This window comes from Phodopus roborovskii, unplaced genomic scaffold (assembly GCF_943737965.1).
Source record: "Phodopus roborovskii unplaced genomic scaffold, PHOROB, whole genome shotgun sequence".
NCBI classification, from domain to species: Eukaryota; Metazoa; Chordata; class Mammalia; order Rodentia; family Cricetidae; genus Phodopus; species Phodopus roborovskii.
Window position 1 is genome coordinate 2,984,593 of NW_026125397.1, and position 27,371 is coordinate 3,011,963.

The window sequence follows — 27,371 nt, forward strand, 5'->3', positions numbered from 1 at the left end:
AATCAGAGCCAAGAGGCTGAGTTTGCTCTCAAGTCAGCCAAAGAGTTGCAAAGAATAACAAAGGGTGGGCCGTGGGCTGTGGGTGAGTGGTTGGTGTCTGTGTCCACTCAGGAAGGTAGCCCTGGTAGTGCCTCAAAGCCCAGAGCAGAGGCCCCCTTGTTAGGCTTTCCCCGGCACAGTCAGTCCAGTTTTCCTTCTGCAATCCTGAGTTGGGGGTAGGCTCTCAGATGCAGAGAGACAGGCTTCTGGCAATACTTCCTTTCTCCACGGGAATCCTGGGCTGTAGGAAGCAGCCCCTGTATTTTCACAAGGGAGACCCTCCAACGCTGCTTGGCTCTGTGAGCAGCCTGCTTTACACAGAAGTTAGGGTTTTTTTGTTTGTTTGTTTGTTTGTTTTGTTTATCATGTTTCCATGTATCATATGCAAAAGCTCACTTGTTTTAGCTTGTCAGTCTGTGCTGGTAACCTACTTCCCAGGTTTGATTCTGAGACTCAAATAAGGTCCCGGAAGAACCTTGACGCTGTGCCTGACCATCCAGTCTGGCATTGTTTGGTCCCTTCCATGGGTCATGGTTTTCACTCACAGGAAGCATTCCCATCACACAATTACACATATGTTAACTGCTCGCTTAGCAAGCTGTACTTCTACCCAGTCTTCTCGGTGTGCATGTACCTCAGGCCAGCATGGAGATGTAAGGTTCTCTCTGCTGGTCAGCTGTGGCTGCCGTGTCCTCTCCCTCTGGGTTCAGTGTAATACTGCAGGCATTTAGACTCTACCCAGGCTCTATACTCTAACTCTGATTAAGATATTATAAATTCTTTAAGATTTTTATAGTCAGTGGGTGACTATAGTCAGAGCTGGGTTCCCTTGTTGATGGAGTAACCTTGGACATGATGTATCTCCAGTGGAGGCCACTGGGGTTGAGAGAATGAGACCACGCGTGACAAATGCGAGCCATTCGAAGGCAGTGTGCCTGCTCTAACTGCTGCTCCCTTTGCTTGCTCCGGCCTCCTGTGCTCAGCTTGTTGAGAATGGTGGCCTACAGGCCCCCTGCCCTTTCCCTCAGAGCCTTCCTGATTCTCTGGTTAGAACCTCCTCAGACCTGAATTCTCCCTCCCAGGGACTATCTACCCCCTTTACCTGAAAAAGGTTGTGGGTCTCAAAGGGGAGGGGCTTCCCCTCGGTCCCCAAGGAGACTGTTGAGCCTCTCAGCTGCACAGATGTCAACTCGAAAACACTTCCCTCTCCTCCTCAGTAAGCTGACCTAAACCAGGGGCAAAAGTAGCATCTCATTCTTCTCTGGAGCCCCTGTGACCTTTATGCCTCTTGTCAGTAAATCTGTGACCATGACCTGGGCTTCTAAATGATAAACAGCAGGATGCCTCTTTCCTCGAGTGTGTTTTATAGACCATATACCTGTTTCTGTCTAGAGCACAGACATTTTTCTTCCAGGAAGCCTCTGCCCTCAGAACCATGTGGCTCGGCACTGCTGGAGGTTAGCATTCATGCAGAAGGGACAAAGCTGGACATGGTGTCAGGCTCAGATCCCAAGGTGCTCTTCACGAAATACTAAAGAATTAGCAAAGAGGGCAGAAAATCAGGAAGGGAGCTTGATCTGCCATGATGTCACCAACCATCAGCAGGTCATAATCTTGTAATGACAGAAATGCCCTGTGTCTTCACCATCTAGCGCCCCAGCCACCAGACCTATGTTTGTCCCACATTCAAACATGGTGCCTATGGCTGAGGCATTAGTCTTTATTTTATTTAAATATTAATGTAAATAATCATCTATGTCTCATAAAACCATTTATAGTTCTCATGGCTGAGTGAAGGATGTTCCACTTAGCAAAAGGAGAGTTAGAGATGGATGCTCAGTGTGCAGGAGTGACTCAGACTGAGATCCTTCTGCTGGGATTAACTGGGTGCTTGCTAATCACTAAGATGCCTGGCTTTTCCCATGGTCTGGAATTTATTATGTGTACAAGAGGGCACCAGATCGCATTATGGATGGCTGTGAGCCAGGACCTCTGGAAGAGCAGTCAGTACTCTTAACCACTGGGTCATGAATTCATATTCCTCTGACATCCCCTTGCCTAGCATTTCACTTTTCTTCTCCCTCTACCATCACAGATTTATGTCATGAAGTTTAATATTTCTAGATCTTTGCTTTCTATTCCTGGGAGTCTAGTATTTGCCCTTCCACTTGACCTTGGAACCTGCTTTGACTGAAGTTGACCCCTGGAGGCAAATCCAACACAAAGTCTTCATTGTTCTCCTTTCTGTAAAATATTAGTATTGTGAAGGATTGTGGTCTGTGTCCCTTTCCCGCCTTTCGTTCAGTTATGCCATTCCTTGCTTTAAATTCCATCTAACCTGTAGGTGACCAAGGTCACACCTCTGACCCAAACTTCTTCTGAACTTCAGACCCCTAGCCAATTGCCCTGTTCATTGTGCAAACTGAGGAACCAAATGGCACCCTTTGTCTGCTAACAAGAGCTTGTATTCTTCCTCACCAACATGAGAATAGTGTATACATCCGTTCTGTTTGGGAAGATTTCTCACCTTAGCATCCCCTCTGCAGCCTGTCAGTGAGTGCTGTTGGCTAGCCAGCAAATAGTCATGATGAGGCTGGGCTTAACAAAAGCAATTTAGAACTGGGTTGAGGATGAACCAGGACTGCACATGGAGTTCAAAGAAGTCCTTTTCATCCCAAGATGAATGACAAGCCCTGGGTTCCACCCTCAAACGTGTACATTTTACCCCATTAGGTCTCCTTTTAGGCAATCAGTGTCCGTAGCAACCTTAAAATTCATAGGACACAAGCTTTCTCATTGCTGGCTACTCAAACCGCATGATGAGACCAGAGAGGTAAGAAGTGGACGACTTAAGGCCTTGCTCCCTCTCTAGATACGCATGCATGCACATCACACACGTATGTTTACAGAAACACAGGATAGGAAAGCCTTACCTGGTAGTGCAAACAGTGTTAATCTGTTCATTCACAAGACGTCAGTTCTGTTTTGAAATACAAGTGATCATAGTGCTGGTTTCTTCTTTATTGAAGAAGACTAGAATCTTGCTGATTTACAAGGTTTATACCTGCCCAGGCTGGCCAAAACTTGGCATCCTCCTGCCTCAGTATCCCAAGTGCTGAGACTACAGTGTGTGCCACCAGTACCTAGCTCAATCATGTTCCTACCAAAGCTCCTTTGCTACCTGTTGAATATCTGCTTGTGAAAACTAGTTTCATAACATTTTTCTGACCATAAAAACATCTGTGGGCTTTTCTAATCTGCTTTCTGTAGCTATGGTAAACACCAAAGCCAACTGGGAAGAGTTTATGTGGCAGACACAGGACCTGAAGCAGAGACCATAGAGGAGTGAGGCCCTACTGGCTTGCTCAGTTCCCTCTCTTACACAGCCCAGGTCTGCCTGCCTGGGGATGGTACCCTCTGCACTAGGCTGGGCCCTCCTACCTCAATAGCAATTAAGAATGCGCTTCATAGACATGGTCCTAGGCCAATCTGATTTAGGTAATTCTTCAGGGGAGGTTCCCTCCTGCCAGGTCACTGATAGCTGAAGCCAACCTTGACATGGTCTGAGGAGACAGCTCAGTTGGTATAATGCTTGGCAACCTGGGTTTTATCCCCAAAACTTACATTTAAAGAAATGTCAGGCATAGCATAGTGATCCCAACACTGGAGAGGCAGGGATAGGGGGATGGATCCATGGAGCTCCATACAAGCCAGCATGGCCTACTGGGTGAGTTCCAGGCCAGGGAGAGACCCTGTGATTTGTTTTGTTTTGTGTGTGTGTGTGTGTGAAAGCATTGCCTGAGAAACAATACTGGTGTTTGTCCCTTGGGTCCTACACATAATGCACAAACACATGTACACATATCTGCAAACACACACCAGCATACACATACAAAATACTTGTGTTTATTGTAGAAAGTTTGGAGAATGTTTCACCTTAAGTAGTATCCTCTAGAAAGAACTACCATTAACATTATGGCATAGTTTTGTATATTTTTTTGAGTTCCTCTTTCTCTCACACACACAAACACACACGCGCACACACACGTACATACACATACATATGTACTTTAAAGTCCAGAATCTAAAAGTGCCTGGAGAAATTGAAGACAAAACAGTTGGTTGATTTATCAACACAGTGTAGACTCTCCTGGAAGAGTCTTAGTGAGGGCACAGCTGCAGAAGACTGTCTTGATAGAGATAACTGAGGCGTAAAGACCCACCCATCAAGAGCATCATTCCTCAGGTTTGGGTCCTGGACAGCCTCAGCTTCCCTGAAGTGATGGATTTTAACCTCAAATTCTGAATTAAGATAAACCTTCCCTCATATAGGCTGGTTTTGCCAGGATTCCCACCCTCCCCCCATAACACCAGAAAGGAGATTAGGCCAGTTTTCTGGCTTTCAGATGCTTGTGAGCCAGAGAGAAGAGTGAGGGATTACAAATGTGTGTCTGTGTGGTGGTCCATGCCAGCACCCCTGTTAATGATGCTGATTGTACAGTGGTGACCGACCCACTGCCTTTGAGACTCGGGTGATCTCAGCCTAACCCAGCTGAAGAGAAATTAAGTAAAGAGGTTTCCAAGCAACCACGAATTCTTTTTTTTTTTTTTTTTATAACGTTACACTTGCCTTTTTTAGTAAGAGATGTTTGTAGTGTTGAGACATTAAAGATGTTTCTGGCAAAAAATTACTGTCTTTAAAACCAGTGCGAAATGAAATGTGGGCAGCTTTGATTGTGCTATCTTAGTTTCCATCAAAATTAAAGACTATGTTTGCCATGGGATTGGGGCCTGGCAACTTGGAATGGCCTTAGTGGACACTTGGTCTTTTGGTTTCTAAATTTTGTTAGCAACAAATGCTTTTCATGTGCATCCCAAGCTGCCATGACATGTGGCCGTCTTGGGTAAAGCAGGCTTGGAACCTGTTGCTTAGACCCATAGCATCCCATTCCTTCCCACTTCCAAGGCGGCCGCAGATGCTAAGGTGAACCTGCACATCTGTGAGGATGCAGTTTAAAATTGTACATCTCATCATGTTTCTAGATGTGGGCACTGAGACCTGTAAAAAACGATATAAGTCATCCATTAAATTAGGATTAGAAGCCTGTACCCAATGAGTCTGCCGCCTGGTTTTCCACCCTGGGAGACATTCCTCTCAGGGTCCAAGAGGCCTTTTCTGACTGAACCCTTATCCACTTACCTCTGTTATATTGAGCAAGGCAGGGACCATGATCACATGACCAGCTTCTTCTACTGTGATGAAGGATGCTGGTCTCTTTTACAGATCTGCCAGTATGTGTGATGTTTTTAAAGTGTTTGCTGCCTTCTCTCCCTTCTGTCATCACAGAATATCTCAGAAGTATCTCCCTGCCGGTCCCTGTCCTGGTGGAAGACACCAGCAGCAGCAGCGAGTATGGCTCTGTTTCTCCTGACACAGAGCTGAAGGTGGACCCCTTCTCGTTCAAAACCAGAGCCAAGTCCTGCGGAGAAAAGGATGGGAAGGGGATGCGAACACTGTTTTTGGGGTAAAGAGCTGACTTATTTGTGGTGAAGTGTGGGCTTTAGAAGGAAACCCTGGCTTACACTGCACCCATTATTACAGTATTCCAGACGAAAACTTCGAAGATCACAGTGCGCCCCCTTCCCCTGAGGAGAAAGACTCTGGCTTCTTTATGCTCAGAAAGGATAGCGAAAGGCGGGCTACCCTCCACAGGATCCTGACAGAAGACCAGGACAAGGTCGTACGGAACCTGATGGAGTCTCTGGCCCAGGTAAAATGTACTGGGCACTTTCCTTCCTGGGGACTGATACAGCGTTTTTGTACATGTAATTTGTTTTGAACATAGACCTCCACTATGTTGCCCAAGCTGGGCTCAGACTGCCCCATCCTGTTTCCTGATTAAGGGGGGCTACAGGCCAGACTCTACACATGATTCTCTGTGTCCTTGTGACATAGTGCTCTGAAGTGTGAGAAGGCTGTAGGACCCTGAGAGAGAAGACACGCCTGCACCTGAGAGGCTGGGGCAGGAGAATGGTACCTTCTGGGACACCCTGGGCCACGTAGGGAGACCTCGTTTAAAAAGTAATAATCAAAGGCCTTTAGGGCAAACAAAAATCCTTAGACATGGAAACTATCTTTGTGGATATTAGTTATTGTATGCTGAAAGCATCAGCATACAATAACTATTATTTATTTCTTTTCTTGCTGGTTGCTCTCTATTCCTATCCCACCCTCCCCTCTCCCTTCCTTCATCCTTCATCCCTGCCCTTCCCTCCTTCCTTCCTCCCCACCATTTGCCTCCCTCCTCTTCCCTCAGCCCTTCCTCTCTTGCTTCCTTCCTGTTCTTGTATTTTCTATGAGGAGAACTGATGGTGTATTAAAGTATTTATGGTACGGCCCTGCTCGAAATAGTAAAATGGTGACACCAATACTCACAGCATCATATGTGTGCTGTTTTATTCACAAGTTATTGTGTATAACTTAGTGGCCGCACGTGTGTACACTACTGGGATGTCACAAGCAGAGTCTCACACACCTAGTCCTGCTTACCTCTTTGGCTGTTCATTTGTTCATTCACACAATCAGCAAACAAGGGTTAAGCCGTATCAATTGCTGGTTTTGACATTAGCTCAAGGCTGCCTGTCAGCTGCTCCTCTGATCACTGGGAACATCACCCTGGCTTATGAGGCCACTATATTCACACATGGGGTGGTTGGCAGCAATGAGCAACTGTGTAGTATGTTATAGTACCTGTGTGCCAGAAATAAATATTTTCCCTGTTACATTAGTTTGCTAGGACCGCCATAACAAAATGCTACAAGCCAGGTGTCTTACTGGGCAGAAATGTGTTTCCTCACAGCTCTGGAGACATACAGTTCAAGGTCAAGATGTGAACACATTTCCTGACTTCTGAGGACCCTCCCCTGGGCTGCAGATGGCCATCTTCTCCATGTATCTGGAGATACCCTACTCTCTATGTGAGCACTCCAGTGTCTCTTCCAAATCTAAACCCCAGTCCTGGTGAACTAGAGCTCTGTCTTTAGGCCCTGACTTAATCTTAGCTATCCTTTTAAAGGTCCCCTCCTAAACATTTACCTAAGGGGTTAGGCCCTCTGTGTATGTTAGGGGCAGAGGTCGAAGTTCCATTCCTGGGGAAATACTTCCCTGGGAAGGAAACTTTTCCTCTCCGTGTATACACCAGAGAAAATGGGATTCCGAGGGTTCCAGCACAGGCCACAGCTCAGACCTCTTGAGAATGCAAGATTTCCTCCCATAGACAGTGGATCCTCAACACGGCACCTGTCATCCTCTATTGGTCCTGTGAGCATCAGGGGCCCCACCACCTGCCCCCCCCCCAGCCCCCATCAATGTGAACTGCTCATGGCTGTGGTGACTGTGGACTACACGTCGCTCTTTGCCTCCTTTGGTTGTGGGGAAATGGCCACAAAGACGGAAGAGGGGTGGCCCAGGCTGGTAATGTGTCTCAGTCCAGCAGTTGGCCTGTGCTTGTCTTTCGTCAGGACAGATGTGGAGCCAGGCTCTCTTCCTTGACTCTTACTGTTCAGCTCCACCCGGTTTGTCTGTTGTTCCTTGAGCCTGAACATTCTGTCCCCGTGGGAATTCCCCAAGGTCCCCCCTCCTTTTGGCTCTCATAAGTAGATCAGTGTGTGTGCCAGTTAAGACTCTGGCTACAGGGAGAGCTTCAGTGAACACCATCTGTACCTTCTGAGGGAAACCCCGTGTGGTCCTAGTGGGACGCTGTCTCAAGCAGTGACCTGAAGGCCCAGGCCACGGGTGATCTGGCATGAGAGGCAGCCAGGCCTGTAGGTACGGGGATAGATAGGGTAGTTGTCAAGGATGTTGGGTGTGCCCATGGAGGTCATTCAAGAGCTGAGAAAAGGACAGACTGAAATGGGGAACACCAAGCTCAGATGGAGGGAGCAAGTGCATGCCTTGTGGTTCATGTGGTCATTCAGCAAACACTGCACATCTACCAAGCACCAGCTCTGTCCCAAGTGCAGGGAAGACAACAGTGAACAAAATATAAGTTGGTATCTCACTGAAGTTGACATTCTAGTAGAAAAAAAGAAGAGAAAAAAACCAGTAGTGTTTATTAGATGTGTCATAGTCACAGCAAAAGCTCCTCTGGCCATTATCCGTGTGTGTTCATTTATTCCCCAGGATGCCAGTACTAAAGGGCTGTCCTGTTAGCAGCCACCTTTTCAGACTCGCCTGTGGCTGTCCTGTTAGCAGCCACCTTTTCAGACTCGCCTGTAACCCCAGCATTTCCGAGCAGAGATGGAGGATCTTGGGAGTGTGTGATTAGCTAGCCTAGCAGAAAGAGCAAGCTTTAAATTCAGTGAGACACCCTGTCTTGAGGTAATACGGCAGAGATAGATAGAGGAAAATACCCAGTATCTACTTGTGACTTTCGCATGTGTACATATCTGCACATGAGTTCACACACACACACACACACACACACACACACACACAAGACTAGAGAGAATTTTTGCAGAAAACATGAGTGTTTGGGAATGGCTCACTGTCAAACCCTTCCATTGTGCTGAGCCACGTTCACCCTGCAGAACATGCTCATAAAGGAAGGCCCTCGAATGATGTAACACAGAGGGGCTGGCATTAGGACATGAAGATCGATTGAGTAAGTGGGTGAAGTAGCCTGGACAGGAAGCATTTCCCAGAGTAGAGAGAGTTCTTTCACAGGGCAGCAACATACACACACCCTAAAACCAGAAGCAACATTTTTTTTTTTTTTTTTGTGTTGTGTTTTAAAACAACCCTGATCTTGAAAATGAATGCTAAGCCATTGGTGGAGCTGTGTCTGAGTTTTCACAGAGCCTAGCTCCCAGTCTGAATAACTCGGTTTTCTTCCTGCTATTTCCTGGTGCTTTGCCTGTGAATCTCCCCTCTGGCTGTCATTTAGTTTGTGGTGAGAAAAAAAGAAAGCATATAATTGTTCTCAGTGTAATTTTAAAATGTTTCTCTAATGACAGCCTTTAGGTCTTTCAATTTAAACTTTTCTCATGAGAACTGAAACATGGAACCCAACTCCCAAATCAAGAATATATGTAGATAAAGAACTCAGCCAGTGGTGCTCTTGAAAATTTTTTGATAGTGCTCTAATAATTGGAATTTTATTGGCCCAGTGGAAAAACTTAATTTTAATAATACAGTAAGAAAATGCAATGTGAAATAGAAATGACCTTAGTAAAATTTCTGTTGCTTCTTGGAATTTAATGACCATCAGTAACATCTTTAAATTAGGCTTTAAAAAGCTTTTTACTTATTATGTATACAGTGTTCTGCCTGCATGTATGCCTACAGCCCATAAGAGGACACCAGATAACTTTATAGGTGGTTGTGAGCCATCAAGTGATTGCTGGGAATTGAACTCAGGACCTCTGGAAAAACAGCCAGGGCTCTCAATGTCTGAGCCATCTCTCCAGCCCTAAATTAGTCTTTCTTTCTTTACAGAAGCAGTGTACGTTGCTCAAAGTTAAAAAAAAAAAAAATGCTTTGAAGGAGAGACCTATTCCATTTTTATAACTGATTACCCAGTTGTTAGGGGATAGCTCCAATGGTGGTATCTGAGACAGGCCCCCTTTCATGACAAGGAATTGACTTTAAAGGCAGAGGAAGGGCCCATGACATGTTGTGACAGACACACATAGCCGCAAGAGAAATAGCAGCGAGGACCCCTGGCGGTTAAAGTTCCAATGGTTCCATCTTTTGTCTTGCTTGGCTGCTGCTGGCCTTGTGGTGTACATCTCTAATCTGTCTACATCTTTCCCTACCTAATGCCATTCTCCACTCCTGTGCATCTACCCTTTGGGTGTGATGGACACACCCATGGCCCTATTTTATGACCTTTCTGTGGGCAGACTTTGAGATTAAGGTTCTGTGGCTCAGTGCCTCTGTCTCACTAGTGTACAGATAGTTTCTGAGAATCTTGCTGCCTCAGTTTATCTCCATATGGGCAAAGCTGTGCGTATCTGACTACATCCTGGCTACTGACCAGTGTCAGGGCCAAGTGCTGCTTCCCCAAGCACTGCTTAGTTCTGGCAGTAGCAATGGCTACTGACAGGAGCTACAGAGTTAAAAACATGCTCTTTTTCATTAGCAGGAGGTCTTTTCAGAGCTCAGTTCTTGTGAGAGCAGACGATGAGAACGGGAAGTTTGTGGCTGGCATGTTCCGTCCAGAGTAACCGGGGCCTTGTGGGTTTTATTTTCAGGGTGCTGAAGAGCCTAAACTAAAATGGGAACACATCACAACCCTCATCGCGAGCCTCAGAGAGTTTGTGAGGTCCACTGACCGAAAAATCATAGCCACTACACTGTCAAAGCTAAAGCTGGAGCTGGACTTCGACAGCCATGGCATCAACCAGGTGCAGGTGGTTCTCTTTGGTTTCCAGGATGCGGTAAGTGCAGCATTGTGCCCTTGCTTCTCTCACGGTCTCTGCTAAGTGTGTAGTTATAAAAATAGGATACAAGTTAAACCCTGTTCTCTCTGGATAACAAATGTGAGATATTTACTGAGTTCCCCCAAAGGTAAGAGACACACACAGCTTAACTACTGTGGAAAACAGCAAGACTTACACACATTTCCATGGCTGGCTTTCTCCTAAGGATCATGTGGGTGGGTTACTAGATTCTGGTGGCCTTAGGCGCTTAGTGCGTTTTGTAATGCTATACAAGAAATGCCATCTAGTGGCCATTGAGGAAAATGCACTAATATACCTGTGAATGCTTTCTATTGAATAGGGGATTTCTCTCCTCCACACCCCCCCCCCCCCATGGTTTTTCTCTGGTTTCCATGTAGAACATTCTTAACAGGTTTGTTTCATAAGAAGTCACTATGGTCTAGGCAGAAATATAATTCACTCGTCAGACACTGACGAGTGAAAATTAATCCACATGATCCAATGAGGCTGCTGCCAATGCTGTGCAACACAGACAAGAAACTATTCTGCAAGGCTGGTTCATAACTCTTCCTGATATTCTTGAGTAAGGCTTCTCTGTAGACATTTAAAGCCGCTCTCAGATGCCCTTTACACAGTTACGGGAGACAGAAATAGAAGGCATCTTGATGGTGTCTGTGATGTGAAAATGGCATCAAACTGTATGATTTTACTTAAATTTCAAACGTTAATTAGCTCTTAATGTATTGTTGCTCCAATATGTAGAAGGCTTCTTGATATTTGTATTTGCGGTAACAAATGAGCCTCCATTCAAAACTAAATTTTCACCCTTCGACAGTGACTGGTGTTGAGTGGAAACTACTTGGTGTCTCTGCTGTGAGGAGCAGGAGCAAGAGCTCTGCCTGAACTGAGGTCCTAGAGAATGAAGGCAGCTGGCAAAGCATTACATGCTAAGGCATGCTGACATTGCAACTATGGATACGCAGCCATCTGCAAGAGAGCGAAATGGTTTATTTAGCCAGTGTGTGCTTGCCCTCGCATTGGCTTCCAGGCAAGAGGTTGGAAAGTGAATTGGCTGTAGAAGTCAGAGTGAGAGCTATTTAGCTGTAATCCTGGGCCTCGGGCCCAGGGCAGACACAGACATGCAACTCACTCACTCCTACTCTACTCGCTGCCTGTCCAGTGCTGTCACTGGATAGTGTCCTGTGTGGTGAGGCACTGGGTAGCTCTGCAGGGCAGATCACAATTACAAAGGATCCCCCCTTGAGAGAAATATTCCAGTTTCCTAAATGATATACCTGTTAGTTGTATAAGCAGGCAATCCACTTAAGGAGCAGAAGCATTTCAAAGTCAGTCTGAAAGAATTTCCTGGAACAAGCGAGGTCCAAGAAATAGTTCATTTCCTTGGGAGTAACTATGACGAGGAAATCCCCAAACTGACTGTCTCCTAAAAGGGGTGATTCTGATGAGACTGTACCAAGGGAAAGATTGAGCGACTGTTATTCCAGCTCTTGGCATGAGTTTGCAGCTCGGCCATCATTTCCCCATGTTTACCCAGCCTGCTTCCATAGATGCCATGGTCAACCAGGATGCCATAGAGCCAATCAAGATGTTATGGCATAAGTTTGTCTTTCAAAAGTTGATGCACACAGGATTGTATACAAGGGGATTGTTCAGTCTTTTAAAAAAAGAAATTCTGGCACAGGTAGTAAAATGGATGAATCTTAAAGAATGTCTCGCTGCTGGGTGGTGATAGTGCGCACACCTTTAATCCCAGCACTTGGGAGGCAGAGAGGCAGGTGATCTGTGAGTCCCAAGCCAGCCTGGTCTACAGAGTGAGTTTCAGAACAGCTAAGGTCTACACACAGAGAAACCCTCTCTTGAAAAACAAACGAAAAAACCAAGAATGTCATGCTAAGCCAAATAAGCCGATCACATAAGGCCAAATGCTTTGATTTCAGTGAGGTACCTGAAACAGTTAGACCCCAGAGACAGAAGAAGGCAGGCATGCAGGGACTGTTGGGTAAGGGTGAGACCTTAACCTGAGTGAGTACCATGATCCATCAAAAGATGGACAGTGAGAGCATCATGATAACGTGTGAGTAGGTAGCACCTCCGGTGGGCAAAATCATTAATTTTATGTTTCTAAGACTCAGATGATCAAATAAAATGATTAATATTGGAAATTTTATATTATGTGTAGTTCACAATAGTTTTTTAAAAGGACAGAAAGGTCGGGTATGTGTCTATTTTAGTGTCTATTTAAATGGGTTACCAGTCGTCAGTAAAAGTTATCCTTACAACAAAGATTTTTCTGTGTGACTAGGCTTTCTGGAATATTCTAGCAGGTTATTCCCCTATATAGAGAGGCATCAGTAACAATGAATGGGCAAGGTGGGGCACAGGATTGTGGCAAGGTGTAGGTAGTACATGAATGCTAATTTCTGCTCTCTTCCCTTTTTTCCAAGTCCTGAATGTGCTTAAGCGTTTGGCTGTGTTAAATGGCAGTCATAACATTGCAGGGTAGGGTGTGTCTTTATTGAAAACCTCCTCAACTCTTCCTGCTTTTATGCCTTCCCCAGCCCCCCCTGAGTACCAAAGATGTAGCTTGCCTTCTCACTTAAATACCTTACTGCCCTAAATGAAATATACTCAGTTTTAATTGGAGAGATTTTCATTTTTTTATTTTCTGATTTCTTTTGTCTTGTTTTTTCTTTTTGTTTTCTTTGAGGCAAGCTCTTACAGCCGAAGCTGGCCTTAAACTCATGAGCATCCTGCCTCAGCCTCCTAAGCATCAGGATTGCAGGTGCATACCAGCACACCTAGATTTCATTTCAGTTTGAAGTGGCAATGTTTGTTTCCTAGTGTCATAAAGAAGTTATGTATAATGCAAGGTGATGAAGGCTTTTAGTTGCTTATGTAGATAGACGTTCACCCAGCAGCTTAGATCAGCTGGACTATTTGCAATGAAAACAATGTAGCCTAGGCTGGCGAGAGGGTGAAGGTGCTTTCTCCTGAGCCTGATGAGCTGGACTCTGTACTGGGAACCTACGTGGGAGGGGAGAACTGACCTCCACAGCTGTCCTCTGATTTCACATGCATGCCGCAGCATTCACAGGCACATGCATAAACACACACACATGGTTGGGGAGGGGGAGAAAAGTAATAATAAATAATGTAAAAAATTAAGTAGACTAAAGGTCACTGTTTTTTCAGGTCAATAAAGTTCTCCGGAATCACAATATCAAACCACACTGGATGTTCGCCTTGGACAGCATCATCCGAAAGGCTGTGCAAACAGCTATTACCATTCTGGTCCCAGGTCAGAATTAGTTAAAGAGTATGTAAATAATTAGTGCTTGCACATTTTAGATTGTTCTTCCTCTGTCATCTCATTTCTGTTGTTTCTTTAGTGTCTTTAAGAACACTGGTGGCCTTTCTTTTTAAAAAAAAATCATTTCAAAGTCACTGTCTTACTTTTCTTTTGCTGTGACAAAACACTGTGACCAAAGCGACTTACAGAAGGAAGGGTTTGTCTGGGCTTTCGGCTCCAGGGTGAGAGGAGCCCATCAGTCACATCATGGTGGGGAGGCATGCCCAAAGACAGGCATGGTGGCTGAAGCAGCGAGCCCAGGGCCCACATCTGCAAGGCAAGCATGAAGCTGAGACAGCAAACTAGGAGTGGATCAAGTCTTTGAACTTTCAAAACCTGCTCCCAGTGACACGCTTCCTCCAGCAAGGCCACCACACCTCCTAAGCCTTCCCAAATAGTGTAACCAGTTAGACACTAGGAACTCAAATACCTGAGCTTATAGGGGAGCGGGGTGGTATACTCATTCAAACGACCACAGTCACCAAAACCATTCCTGTAGATTGAGTGCACACACTGTGAGTGTGGAAGGTTTGCCTGGAGCCGCACTGAAGAAAGAACCAGACACGCTAAGGTGCCCCAAATAGTTAGGAATTTCAATGGCTACATACCTGTGCCCACAAACTTGTTTGTCACCTCTTAAAGCAGCCGTCCTCAAGTCTTCCCATGCATTCAGCAAAAATCACAGCTTTCAAGCCCATCTTAGACCACATTGGCAGCAGTCTTCTGGAGTTAAGGCCTAGGACATGTGTTTTTTTAATTAAAAAATAAAATTTTTAGATGAATTAGGAATATTGAGAGGGAAGGTGCTGTTTCCTGTGTGCTCTGCCCCTCCATGCAGGCCACATCTCCCAGCATTAGCATTCTCTGCCTGAAAGGCACATTTGTTAGAGTTGACGAGCGTGTGCTAGCATATCCTAGTCACCTGGGCTCAATCTATACAGGCACGCCTGTATAGCTGTGTGATCTGTGATGTCTGCCCATGATTAGGTTATCATAAAGAATATTTGTACCGCTCTGAAAAGATCCTCTGTACTCCAGAAATGCAGTGTGAGTACAGCTCTCTTACTGCTGGGATGCACGGCTGGGTTTGGGAATCATTGGCCTAAACTCACCCTAGCTATATTGGGAGAGAAATACAAAAGGCATAGCATTGATGAACCAAGGTTTTAGAGTGAGAAGTATCTCCTTCTCTACAGCAAACCTCCGAAGCAACTGCACAGTTTACCCTGCAATTGAACTTCTAAGTAGGGTGTGTTCTAAAAGGAGAGGAAGGAGAAACTGCAGAGGATCAGTCTGAAATATTTGAGAATGTCTCCAGGTTTTAAATAATGTGAATCCTTCCAAACTGCGGGATTCCTTCTGAGTTCTTGCAAGTGTGGGTGGAGCGTCCTTATTACTTCTGCTTCCTAAGTCTGTCTGCTGAGGGGACCTAAGTTGTGGTTTTTAAACACCATCCTCCAACACAGTGGTTCTCAGCCTTCCTGATGCCCTGACCCTTTAATACAGTTCCTCATGTTGTGGTGACCCCCAACCATAAAATTATTTTCATTGCTACATTATGACTGTAATTTGTTACCACTATGAATCATAATGTAAATATTTTGGAGATAGCAGTTTGCCAGAGGGGTCCTGACCCACAGGTTGAGAACCGCTGCTCTAACAGATGGTTGAGCTCCCACTGAAGTGGTTGATTTCAGACTTGAGGTAGGAGAAATATAAATTGAGCTTAGGACACCGTGTGGTGATAGAAAGTAAGGAAGACTCCAAAAGGGACAGGGGTTACTGGAAGGACACTAGTCCATGCTGAAACAATTTAAACAACAAAGTGAAATGAATAAAAATAGTATTGCGTTATAGATCTGTATTGGTAGTTTTCTGTCATTTTAGCAAATTCCTAAGATAAGCAGTTTATAAGGGAAAAGGTTTATTTTGGCCATGATTGGCCATTGTTTTAGGTTTATGATGACACATCCAGAGAAAGCCTCTGGCAGAAATAACCCTCTTAGCTCACAGCTGGGAGGCACAGGAGAGGAAAAGCAAGAGACTGACTGGGTTCCACAACCCACAGGGGCACGTGCCCCACAGTGACTTGCAGCTCTTAAGGTTCCCCCACCTCCTAGTGGTGCCATGCCAAGGACTGAGCCTTTACCTCCTGGACCCCTGGGGGATGCTTCAGACCTAAACTATAACGAGCCTAACAGGATAAATACCTGTGAGTCCAGGGTGAGATAAATAAGTAAATACATGGGAGAGGCTGCCCATTGCTATTAAAAAAATCTATTTGACAAATGTAGAGGGAGCAAAGGAAATAGAAAAGCCACAACTATGCACACACTAACAGTCATAATTATTGCAAGCAAGGGCTGTGAATGACTGCTCAAATTAGTAGGGTCACAGTGATGAGATGCAGCACAGTGGATTGTTTCCTAATCCCTTGTTGCAAGGTATTTACTAACTACTGCGATGGAGGGACCTGGAGACGTCCTCAGCCAATGAAAACGCCACTAGGAGTAACAGGACCCATGCATCATGCAGCTTTTGATACGATGGGCACAAGAAGGGCACAGCCTCTTGTCTGTGTCTTTTTTTTTTTTTTTAAGATGCAGTCTCAACTGATTGTGAAAGTTAGTTTTTGTTTGTTTGCTTGATTGTGACAGTTTTCCAAGTGTACCTAAAATAAAGGACGCTCTATAAAAATATCTGAGCAGCTTCCCTCAAAAGTGGGAAGTTCTAGGAGGCTAAGGCAGGAGGATCACAAGTTCAAGGCCATCAGGGCTAGAACCCTGCTGAAACAAAACTAAGACAAACAGGAGGGGGAAAAGGTGAAGGTCATGAGAGTTAGCGCAGGAATACCAGTCACAACCGGAAAGCTGTCATCCCAGCCCGTGGGAGGCCAAGATGGGGGAGACTGTAGACACAGCCGGCTACATAATGAGATCCCATTTTTAAAACAAATGAAAGCGAGGGAGGGAGAGAGAGCAGGAGAAAGAGAAAGTAGGAGACTTCATAGTATCCATAGTGTCCATGTCCAGGTTTGGACTGCAGTTCTGAAGTCCCATGAGATGTTAAGGTTAGGATGAGCTTCCTATAGGTATAAAGGAACACTGTGTGTGTTATGTAATTTCTCTTACTGTAAAATTGTCTCAAAATAGAAGTTTTAAAAGTGTGCAATCTTCCCAGTCCCAAATGCTCGCACGGGACAGTGTACAGTGGGAGGTCCCTTGAGAGTTCTTTTCTCAGGCTGATCACTGGAACATTAACTATTTCTTGTTATTTCTCAAGTGTAGTAGTGACCAGACAGAGAAATGCTGAGCATAGAAACCAAGATGGCCTTGGAAAGCTGAAGACAACTGATAAGACAGGCATATTTCTTGCATTAGGAATGATCTTTAGTGCTGCTTAAGTTCCCACTGGGAGAACTCTGAACAGATGCACAGGAATTCACCTTCACTGGAAAGAGCAGTTTGGGTAGACCGCATGGGAACTGATGCATCTTAAATCCTGAAGGCAATGACTCAATCCATCTTATTTGTGCCATGTAGAGTTGAGACCACATTTTAGCCTTGCATCAGAGAGCGATACAGCTGATCCAGAAGACTTGGATGTCGAAGATGAGCATGAGGAATCCCCTTCGAATCAAACTGCCCGAAGACCTCAGGCCGTAGTCATTGAGGATGCGGTGGCTACCTCGGGGGTGAGCACCCTCAGCTCCACTGTATCCCATGATTCCCAGAGCGCTCACCGGTCCCTGAATGTGCAGCTTGGAAGGATGAAAATAGAAACCAATAGGTAATGTGAGGAAGTGTGTTGGTTTCCTTTTTCCTTATTTCTATAAAAGTGAATAATTTTAAGTCTGCTTTTTAAAGTCCAGCACACAGAACACACACATAGAACCCCAGCATAAAAAGTTAGGTGCTTTTCTTTTATAAAACAAGAGGGGTTGATTTTAGCTCTCATAAAATGGCACTTTCTGCCACCAGCAGGGCGAGCAACCATCTGCTTGCTGCTTTGCGCCAAGTGTGCTGGAATTTACAGAATTACTGAGTTGTAAGCTCATGAACCCTTTGGAAACAGACTCGTGGCAGCCTGTTCCTTCCAGTAGACAGAGGGGAGAGAACAGAGAGTGCCCATGGTGTGTTTCTTTTAGGAAAAGATCTTGTGTTTAAAGGACAAAATTCAACTTTGCATTCAGGAGCTTAAAGGGACTGTTCTGTATGCAGCATGTCATGCTCTGTCTGGGGTGTGTAGCTGAGAATTTGGTATCATAGAACCCACACGATCCAGTTATCAAATACTGCCTTTTGTAGCAGATGTTGGCACAGTTCAAAGTCTGAGACCTTATGCTTTACAGCTTCCTGTTCTGGCCCTGTTGACATGAGGGAAACAGACTTTATGGCTCTGGGTCTATAATGAAAACGTCTTAGTGAATCAATAAAAGATGTTCAAATATTTAGAAACCTTAGTTGACGATCTATCTAGTTGTTCATCGGGGTAATAAAAGTTAACTCATTTCTCATTGTACGTTTAAGTGTTTAAAAGTTAAGCTTCAATGTGAAACCTAGTATTATGCATGCCTGCTTATCTTTGATGGTTTTTATGGGTAAACATTTCAGAATATGGTGACCTTGGTTCTGATGTCCATACCCCAGCCTTGTCATCTGATACCGAGCTCTGCCTTGTTCCTCCTCCTCTCCAGCAGTAGCCTGCTTTCAATTGCCCTTCTGCTGTAGTGGCTCCTCACTCAGTCACTTCACCCTGCCACTCAACCCTGACTAGCTGATTTTGGAACCCCTGTTCTGGTCTCTAGGGGAGGAAGGTTCCCCAGCAATTGTTTGGCTCCAGCCCTATCCACCCGGGTTTTCTGGTCCCAATGATTCTGCCAGAAAGCTATTCTGTTTACCAAAGAGCCGGTCTGTCTGCTTTTTCGTCCCCTACCCCCAACCTCTGTCTGTCCATCCCAGCTGTGTGAGTAGTACTGGCCCCTAAACACATCCCGGAAGTGTGTGTGGCTCTCTCTTCTCTCCTTTCCTGTTTGCTTTGCCTTTTGCACCATCTGGCACAATCTTCTGTCTGCCATGTTTATGACACCTACATTGCCCAAGAGCCAGGTTCCCTGCTGTTTTCTTCACAGCTTCATGTCTTTTCTGAGGTCCTTTGGCTCCACCCTGAGCCTTGCTTCTGAAAACTCCCCACCGGTACAGAGGATTTGCATGTTTCTCGTGTACATTACTACATAGTTACATTTTTGTAATAATCTGTATACACATTCATCTGTTTCCTCTATATGCTACGTAACATCTAAGGACCACTGGCCTCCTCTTTCCTTTCTTAGTATTTCCCATACATTCCTGTGACTATCAGAAAAATGAGATGAGGTACAATTTTTTCTTCACAAATAATTTAAAGAAGGGTGGAAGGTTTAGTAAAAAACAGCATAAATCAGGGACTGGTAATATCTTTATTAGTCATCTTATGCTTTTAGTTGAATATTACTATTTCTTAATATTTTCATATTTTTCAGTTCTTTTATACAGGGTCTCATGTAGCCCACGCTGGCCTTAAACTCAGTGAGTAGCCGAGGTTGCTCTTGATCTTTATGCCCCTACTTCCCAAGTACAGAGATCATAGGCTCCACCCACACCTACCTTCAGCTGACTCTTGTTATGGGAGTGTAGCTCAGTGACAGGATGCTTGCCCAGCATAAACAAGGCCCTGGTTTCAAGTTCACTGACCCCTAACTACACACACAAACTGTGTGTGTGTGTGTGTGTGTGTGTGTGTGTGTGTGTGTGTGTATTTAGGAAAGGGTGTTGCTCTGGTGTTAAAAATCTTTAGCTAAGGAGCTGAAGAGCTGGTCTGTCATGCAAGCATAAGGACCTGAGTCCAGTCCCCAACACCCACAGAAAGCTGGATACAGCAGCACACATCTATACTTCTAGCACTGGTGAGTTAAAGCTTGGATGATCCCTGAGGTTTCATGCCCAGCCAGTCTAACTGAATCTATGAGTTCCAAGTTCAGTGGAAGACTCCATCACAGAAAGTAAGTTGCAGAGCTATGAAAGAAGACACATGGCATTGAATTCACACACACACACAAAGTACTCATAGATACAAACAAATATACACACAAAATATTTTTTATTTATTTTATGTACATTGGTGCTTTGCCTACATGTATGTCTGGTTGGGGGTATCAGATCCTCTGGAACTGGAGTTACAGACAGTTGTGAGCTGGCATGCAGATGCTGGGAATTGAACCCACGTCCTCTGGAAGAGCAGCCAGAGCTCTTAACTGCTGAGCCACCTCTATAGCCCCAATACACAAAATCTTAAGCTTATAATTATTAGAATCGCTGACAAAGCTAAATCAGCTATAACCAGCTCCTGATTTTTAGTTCATCAGTAATTCTACATGACAGAAAGTAAATGGCTTTAGAATATGCATGTCACTTACAGTTAAGTAAACCCTTAATAAAATGTCCTTAAAACTTGCAAGGACTCTTAAAATTAACTCAGAGGTCACTGGCTGTTATCTAATTTCTCTGCCCTGAGATTCTAGAATTGCCCACCAGCCTGCCTCACTGCTCTGCACACTTGAGTTAGAAAACTGGCCCCATGGTAGTTTCATGCCATACCTTTCTGAAACAGAAAGGAAGACAATTGTCAACCTTATACATTATTTCCCTTCTGGAAGACAATTGTCAACCTTATACATTATTTCCCTTCTAACAAGCATGTGGTAACACTAAATGTATGGGCTAAATGCACACTTCAGGTGAGTGAGTGGTCTCAAAGCTGGACTTGGGACAGTGGAGGTGGCACAACAAGGTGTGTTACAAAGTGACTTTCTGGCTTTTAAAGACAAAGGGGAACTAACTGCGTAGCCTAAATAAGCTCCAAAAATGGCCATGTCCTTTCAGACGACAGTAGCCATAGGCTGTCACTTTTCTATAGGTCTGCAAATCAGCAAAGTAGACAAAGATACATTCCAGACCAAAAAGCACACATTGAAAAATTCATCCACAGCTTGTGTCCCATTCTGTGACTGTCATTGCTGCTGGAGTTGACAGAAAGTCTCTCTTTAGTCCTTTGCTTTCATTCCATGCTGTTGAACTCATCTAATTGTGCGCAGTATCTTCTCCGGTGTCTTTCCTATGTATCTTCTCCGGTGTCTTTCCTATGTATCTTCTTCAGCCCCCTCTCTCCTACTGCACCTCACTTTTGTCTCGCCTCTGTCCCTGAGTCTACTATGACCCCTCTCCTTCACAAGGGCCTCATCTGCAGGTTCTGCATGGAATAGATCTTGGGGCTCAAAATAGGAACCCCTTCTTGTGCTTTGTATTTTCTCTATGTTGTCTTGAGGAATTTTCATGTTAATCCCTTCTAGAAGTTTCCCCTTTCCTTTTAACAAACGAGAAAAGTGGAGCCCAGAAGCATTGGGAAATGTGTCTAAGGTGAACACAGGAAGCGTGTGGCTGAGCCAGTCCACAGACCCAGGCTTATCTCTCAGTTACAGCATGCTGCCTACACAGCATGTCATCGGAAACACACAGATGCTTGGCCATACATGGTCCCAGAATAAATCTATCAATGGTCAGAAAATGAAACAGAGATAACTTGCTGAGAGCTACTGGCTATGTAGTAATTTGTTCTAAAGTTCTTGTCAGTGGTTACATATTTTGTTTTTTTAGAGTAATGTCTATGAGTGTTTTGCTTGCTAGTATGGCTATGCACCCCATGTGTACCTAGTGCGCTCTAAGGTCAGAAGAGGGTATTAAATTCCTGGGATAGTTGTGAACTGCTGTATAAGAGCTGGGAATTGAACCTGGGTCCTCTGCATGAACAAGTGCTGTTGACTGCTCAGCCATCTCTCCAGCCACAATAATTATATATTTTAAACTTGTGGAATTGTCAATCAAAGATACTCAGAGATAGTTTTCTAAGGAGCCAGAATTTTAGTTTCTGTAATGACAATATAAGCAGGTCACAGCTTGATCCTCCGTGGCTCGAGTAGCCTCCCATGGCCAAAAGTAATGTCCGAGTATCAGAAAGTATCTTTGCATCTTGGGAGTGCAGCAGATCCACCTCGGAACTGAATGTTCTTTTAAACCCTCCACTAGCCATACCCACCCCCAGAAATGAGAAAGACACGGCAGTGCTGGCTACAACTGCAACAGTAACTATTAACGTTTATGCAGTCCATGCCTGGCGCCAAACAGTACAGTAGATAATACAGTAATCAGATAGTATAGAACATAGTATATTAGTCAGATGTACAGTAGATAGGATAGTAATAAGTTAGTATAGTAGGCAGATAGTACAGAAGATAGTATAATAGTCAGATGTATAGCAGATAATATAGTAATCAGATAGTATAGTAGGCAGATAGTACAGTAGATAGTATAGTAATAGATAGAATAGTAGATAATATAGTAATTAGTATAGTAGATTGTATAGTAGCCAATAGTATAGTAGATAACATAGTAGGCATAGCACAGTAGATAGTATAGTAATCAGATAGAATAGTAGATAATATAGTAATTAGTATAGTAGATTGTATAGTAGCCAATAGTATAGTAGATAACATAGTAGGCATAGCACAGTAGATAGTATAGTAATCAGATAGAATAGTAGATAATATAGTAATTAGTATAGTAGATTGTATAGTAGCCAATAGTATAGTAGATAACATAGTAGGCAGCATAACCTAAGCCCTCAGATTTTCATAGTTTAAGAAAGATGGTTGCAGCTGGGTGGTGGTAGTGCATGCCTTTGATCCCAGCTGAGGCAGAAGCAGGTGGATCTCAGAGGTCAAGGCCAGCCTGATCTACAGAGTGAGTTCCAGGATAGCCAAGGTTACAGAGAGAAACCCTGTCTCCAAAAAAAACAGTAACAAAAAACAGGACAGAAGGAAGGTAGATGATTACAAGTCTCCACAGATCTGCTACGTTGCTACGTGACTGTCTACTGAGAGCTCATTAAACATGCCCTCTCTGGCCTCAGCCCAGAGCCACTGGCACCGGATCTTTTATTTTTATAGATCTCTGTAGCCTAAGAAAAAAGCCCACACTGACAGACATGCTGTTACCTCCTGCTTCATTTTCCCATTACCAATGTGAGTCTCTCCTGCAGATTACTTGAAGAGTTAGTTCGGAAAGAGAAAGAGTTACAAGCACTCCTTCATCAAGCTATTGAAGAAAAAGACCAGGAAATTAAACACCTGAAACTTAAGTCCCAACCAATAGGTAAGCAGCAGAGAACTGCGATGGAGTCTTGTATAGGCATGACTGTTCGACCAGGCTGCCACAGAAGGCTGGGAAGCCAGCAGGCAGCTGTATGTCATAGCTCCCTTGACCAGTCAGTAGCAGGATGGAATTCCTTTGTATAGATCCCCTCTTAACTGTAGTAACTGACCATCTTCTATGAGCACAGTAAAACGCATGCTCACGCTTACTCTTTCGGAGATGAGGTAAACGAGGGTCTCTACTGCTTCAGTCATTCTTTCTAACGCTGTCACAGAGTGCCAGAATAAAATGACACTTTCATTATTTAGTATTTGTATTCAGCATATTCCATCTTTTCTCCCTTCAAATTTGGAGAGGCTTAAATAGGATAAGCATACAGTAAGAAAATGCCATAGGGTGAAACAATAAAGAAATCTGTTTTGTGAGAGCTTGTAGGTGAATCTTATTTGCTAATTATTAGGAAGTTGGTTCTGGAGTTATTTGCTCAGGTACTTGGCTCTTTTGTATTATTAGAAATAGTGGGAAAAAAGAGATTATAATTGTATAGTATTCTGCTAACTGTCCATCTTAGTTTCATGAAAAATACAAGGCATAATTGGATACACAAAGTTAATGCTAAGAAACTAGAATCTTCATATAAAAGTATGAAGGGAGTATATCATCACAATGTTACTTCTGACTTTCCGTTTACTAGCAGAGTAGCTGGTATCTCTATTGTCATTTATACAGCCTGTCTTAATTGCTTCTATTAGTTCTTCTCTGACAGTCTTCAAATTAGCAAGAAATTTTCATGGATGCTGAGTGTTCCAGATTATGTCCATGAAGCTAAAGATTTCCCCTAATTTTGGTTCTAGATATCCCCGGGTTTCACATGCACCACCGGAACTCTGCTGGCACAAGCACTGAAGAGTCTGAACTTACTGTCTGGCTGAGGGAAAACGGAGCTGACCAAGACACTATCAGTCGGGTAAAGAGAAACTTCTGTGGGGCCCATGGTGTCCCACTTCTCCTCATAAAAATGAGTGTGTACTATGTGCCAGGCACCTTAGCACTGCTAAGCACGTCAAAGATAGTCCCACCTTCCTGACATTATATGTTAGGAGAGATAGATAGATTCCACTGATTTTAAAAAAAAAGTCTTACACCAGCAAATTCTGACACTAAAAATTTCAAGGGTGTGTGTGTGTGTGTGTGTGTGTGTGTGTGTGTGTGTGTGTGTTTCCCAGAGGACAATGAATGAGTCTAAAGGAATATATAACTATAAACTAGGCCAACTGTGTGTATGGGACAAGACAGACAAGGAAAGGAAGTTCATTCTGGGGTAAGGAACAAGATGTATAAAAGCAAGAGGTAAAGTACAAAAGTACACCATTGTCCATAACCTCTGAGTAGTCTACTGTTTGTGGACTGAAAATAAGGAAGAGTAAGGAATAAATGGGACCACAACTAGAAGAAATACGTCAATCAGTTGCTGCCACTTTTGTTAAGTTTTTTATCCTTTTGTGACATTACTAATCTCCATTAGGCAGCGGTTATTCATTGCTACTTGAAAAAAGTAGATGTAGCTAATGAGTTTATATCAGAAATACTTCCTATGCAAATCACATATCTATTACAACCTAATCCCTCTCTCCACATCATAAACTTAGAGTTAGCATGAAGAGCGTATGACTTGAGATTACATGTATAACACATACACATATTAAGATATACTACTTGACAATTGGAGAGATGGTGCTGCAGTCAGGAGTGTGTACTGTTGTTCTAGAGCTGCTGGGTTTGTTCCCACCGCTCACCACCTATAACTCTAGCTCCAGGTGATCTGACACCTCTTCTGGAGTTTAGCCACACCTGCATTCTGTACATGTACCCACATACAGAGACACACATACATACACATAGTCTCTATTTTTAAAAGATACAATATTTTTCATTTGCTATAAAGGACCTCAGTAATTCTATACTGTCTTCAGCTTTATATCTACAATTTAAAATATTCTTTTCACAATATATTGGACTACATAAAATTTAGAGTCTCCTTAGAAATCTACACTTAACAATTAAATTAACCTCTCTTGCTAAGAGAAAACAATACACCTAACCAAGTTCTCCACAACGTTTATTCTCTTGGGCTCAAGTCACACTCGAGGAGGAGTAAAGAATGATCCACTAAATCATTGTCCCTTTTATTTGCTTTAAAATTAAAAGCTCCATTTACATCCAGGACTGACTTTGCATTGAATTACAGGAAGTTCCCTGTTAATGGCTATGAAAAGGTAAGTTCAAAGACTGAGTACAGGCAATAATGTCCCCAGAATATTGTTGATCTACTTGAGAAAGCCAGAGCCATGGAAAACTAGACTTGTTCAATACAAACACTAGCTGTCAGCAGCCTTCCAAATGACAAGTGAGGTTAACCCTGTGTCTCTTCTAATCTGCATGCAATGGGAGTCATACAAATGTGTTTCTTTCTAATTTGCTTATCAGAAGGCTTTTTCTCTAACAATTCCAGAACGTTGATTTTTGTGGCTTTCCTGTTAGATTCATTCTTAATTATCAGCAATATTTGTCTTGTGGACAGCCTTCATTTATTAAAGATACATACAGCCTCTTATTCTATGCATACTTTGCTCTCTCTGCAGTTTCTGGCTGAGGATTATACACTAGTGGATGTTCTCTACTATGTCACACGTGATGATTTAAAGTGCCTCAGACTAAGGTACCATTTTCCTCCTTAGGTTTGGTTGTCATGAGGGAAAGAACCCTGGGTTCAGAACAGGAAGTCTGGGTTCCTGCTCTGCAGGGTCTCTGACCATCTCTGCAGGCTCAGGAAGGGCTGTGTCTGGGTTTCAACCCTCTGCGTAAACTGCATTAGTTGGACCAGGCTATCTGGGGGAACTAGTATTTCTGTTTAAGTATGTGGCAGTCAACTGGAAGAGATTCCTTAATAATATTGCAAGCTAAAATCACGCAGATATTGATTGTAAGGCTACTTGAAGAAACACTCTAATTTAGCTCAGGATCCTGCAGTAAACAGATACATTGCTGACTTGCCAACTAGAATGCTTTGTGTCATCTGGTACAATTCCTTGTCACAGCCATAACTGACGACCATCTCTATAAAGACACGTTTCAAGAATGCTGAAAATGTCAAATGATGTTTTGCACTTTGGTACTTTCAGAAATGGAAAGGAAAAGAATGAAGGGTAGTGAGAAAATACCAGGCACACAGAATGCATGAGGCCTGATATGACTGGGATCTTCATGTTCCCTCCAAAGGAGCCGAAGCTAACAACTCCCTTTCTATTTCAAGGGCAGTTGCAGGGGACAGTGCTCTTCAGCTTCTTCTTCTGTCTTTACACAGGGGAGGGATGCTGTGCACGCTGTGGAAGGCCATCGTTGACTTTCGGGACAAACACGCCTGACTGCAACTAATTTGGCGATTCTGAACATCAACACAGAAAGAACCACTCCCGTTAGCGGAGGGGATGTTGAAGCGAGAAGACAAAGAAGCTGCACTTTAAATCCAGTATTTGTTTACTCATGTCAAAAAAACCAAAAAAGACAAAACACACTGATATTTCCTAACTTCTGTTTCTACAGAATTCCTAAGGACTCTTCGTAAAGGCTTTCAAAATAATCCTAATTAGAATTCTCATTCTGAGGACTATTTCAGTCTGCACATTTTGACGAGATTATTTCTAGGTCAGCAGCTATTGCATTTCAGCCCAATGTTTATCATGGAACAGACACATTATTTCGTGTGACAGTGTACCACTGGATCAAAACCAAAATGTGACCACAACTTTTTAAGGACTATCTGTGTGTGTGTGTGTGTGTGTGTGTGTGTGTGTGTGTGTGTGTGTGTGTGTGCAATGTGCCCTGAGCAGAAATGCATAATTTGGATTGTTGTATAAAGTTCTTTTTTTTTTTTTTTTAAGTGTGCAGAATCTAAGAGTAATGGTTTCTACTCTGCTAATTGTCATATTGACTGTATTTTGTAACTTAAGCTTCTGGCCCAAGTGTTTGTGGAGGTGTTTATGTACTACTGAACTTCACCAGTGGGACATGCCTACATCATAGTGATGTTAGCTTGTTCTAAAGCTATCCATTGTGTCATGTCTACTCGAAAAGTAAAAGATTGCCAACATGCTACTTTGTTATAGTCCAGAACATTCTTACTTTGTGATGAGGAACTAAATGGCTGGGTTAAAATTTGGCTGGGTTTGGTTTCTTTCTTCAATTATGACATTAAGTAGACTCTGTCTCTATTC

The 27,371-nt window shown here is 43.6% G+C and overlaps 1 protein-coding gene across 2 annotated transcripts in view; it reads left to right on the forward strand.

Moving 5' to 3' along the window:
• Map3k5 (mitogen-activated protein kinase kinase kinase 5) overlaps positions 1-27,257 on the forward strand; it is a 186,365-nt gene extending 159,108 nt beyond the window's left edge. For both annotated transcript variants that reach the window (XM_051175360.1, XM_051175359.1), the window contains 9 exons: positions 5,387-5,564; positions 5,642-5,810; positions 10,294-10,479; positions 13,696-13,801; positions 17,395-17,641; positions 22,985-23,097; positions 23,952-24,064; positions 25,740-25,816; positions 26,462-27,257. In XM_051175360.1, the coding sequence (XP_051031317.1) occupies positions 5,387-5,564; positions 5,642-5,810; positions 10,294-10,479; positions 13,696-13,801; positions 17,395-17,641; positions 22,985-23,097; positions 23,952-24,064; positions 25,740-25,816; positions 26,462-26,522 (1,250 nt within the window). In that variant the 3' untranslated portion in view covers positions 26,523-27,257. The remainder of the gene's footprint in view (positions 1-5,386; positions 5,565-5,641; positions 5,811-10,293; positions 10,480-13,695; positions 13,802-17,394; positions 17,642-22,984; positions 23,098-23,951; positions 24,065-25,739; positions 25,817-26,461) is intronic.
• The last annotated feature ends 114 nt before the right edge of the window (positions 27,258-27,371 follow it).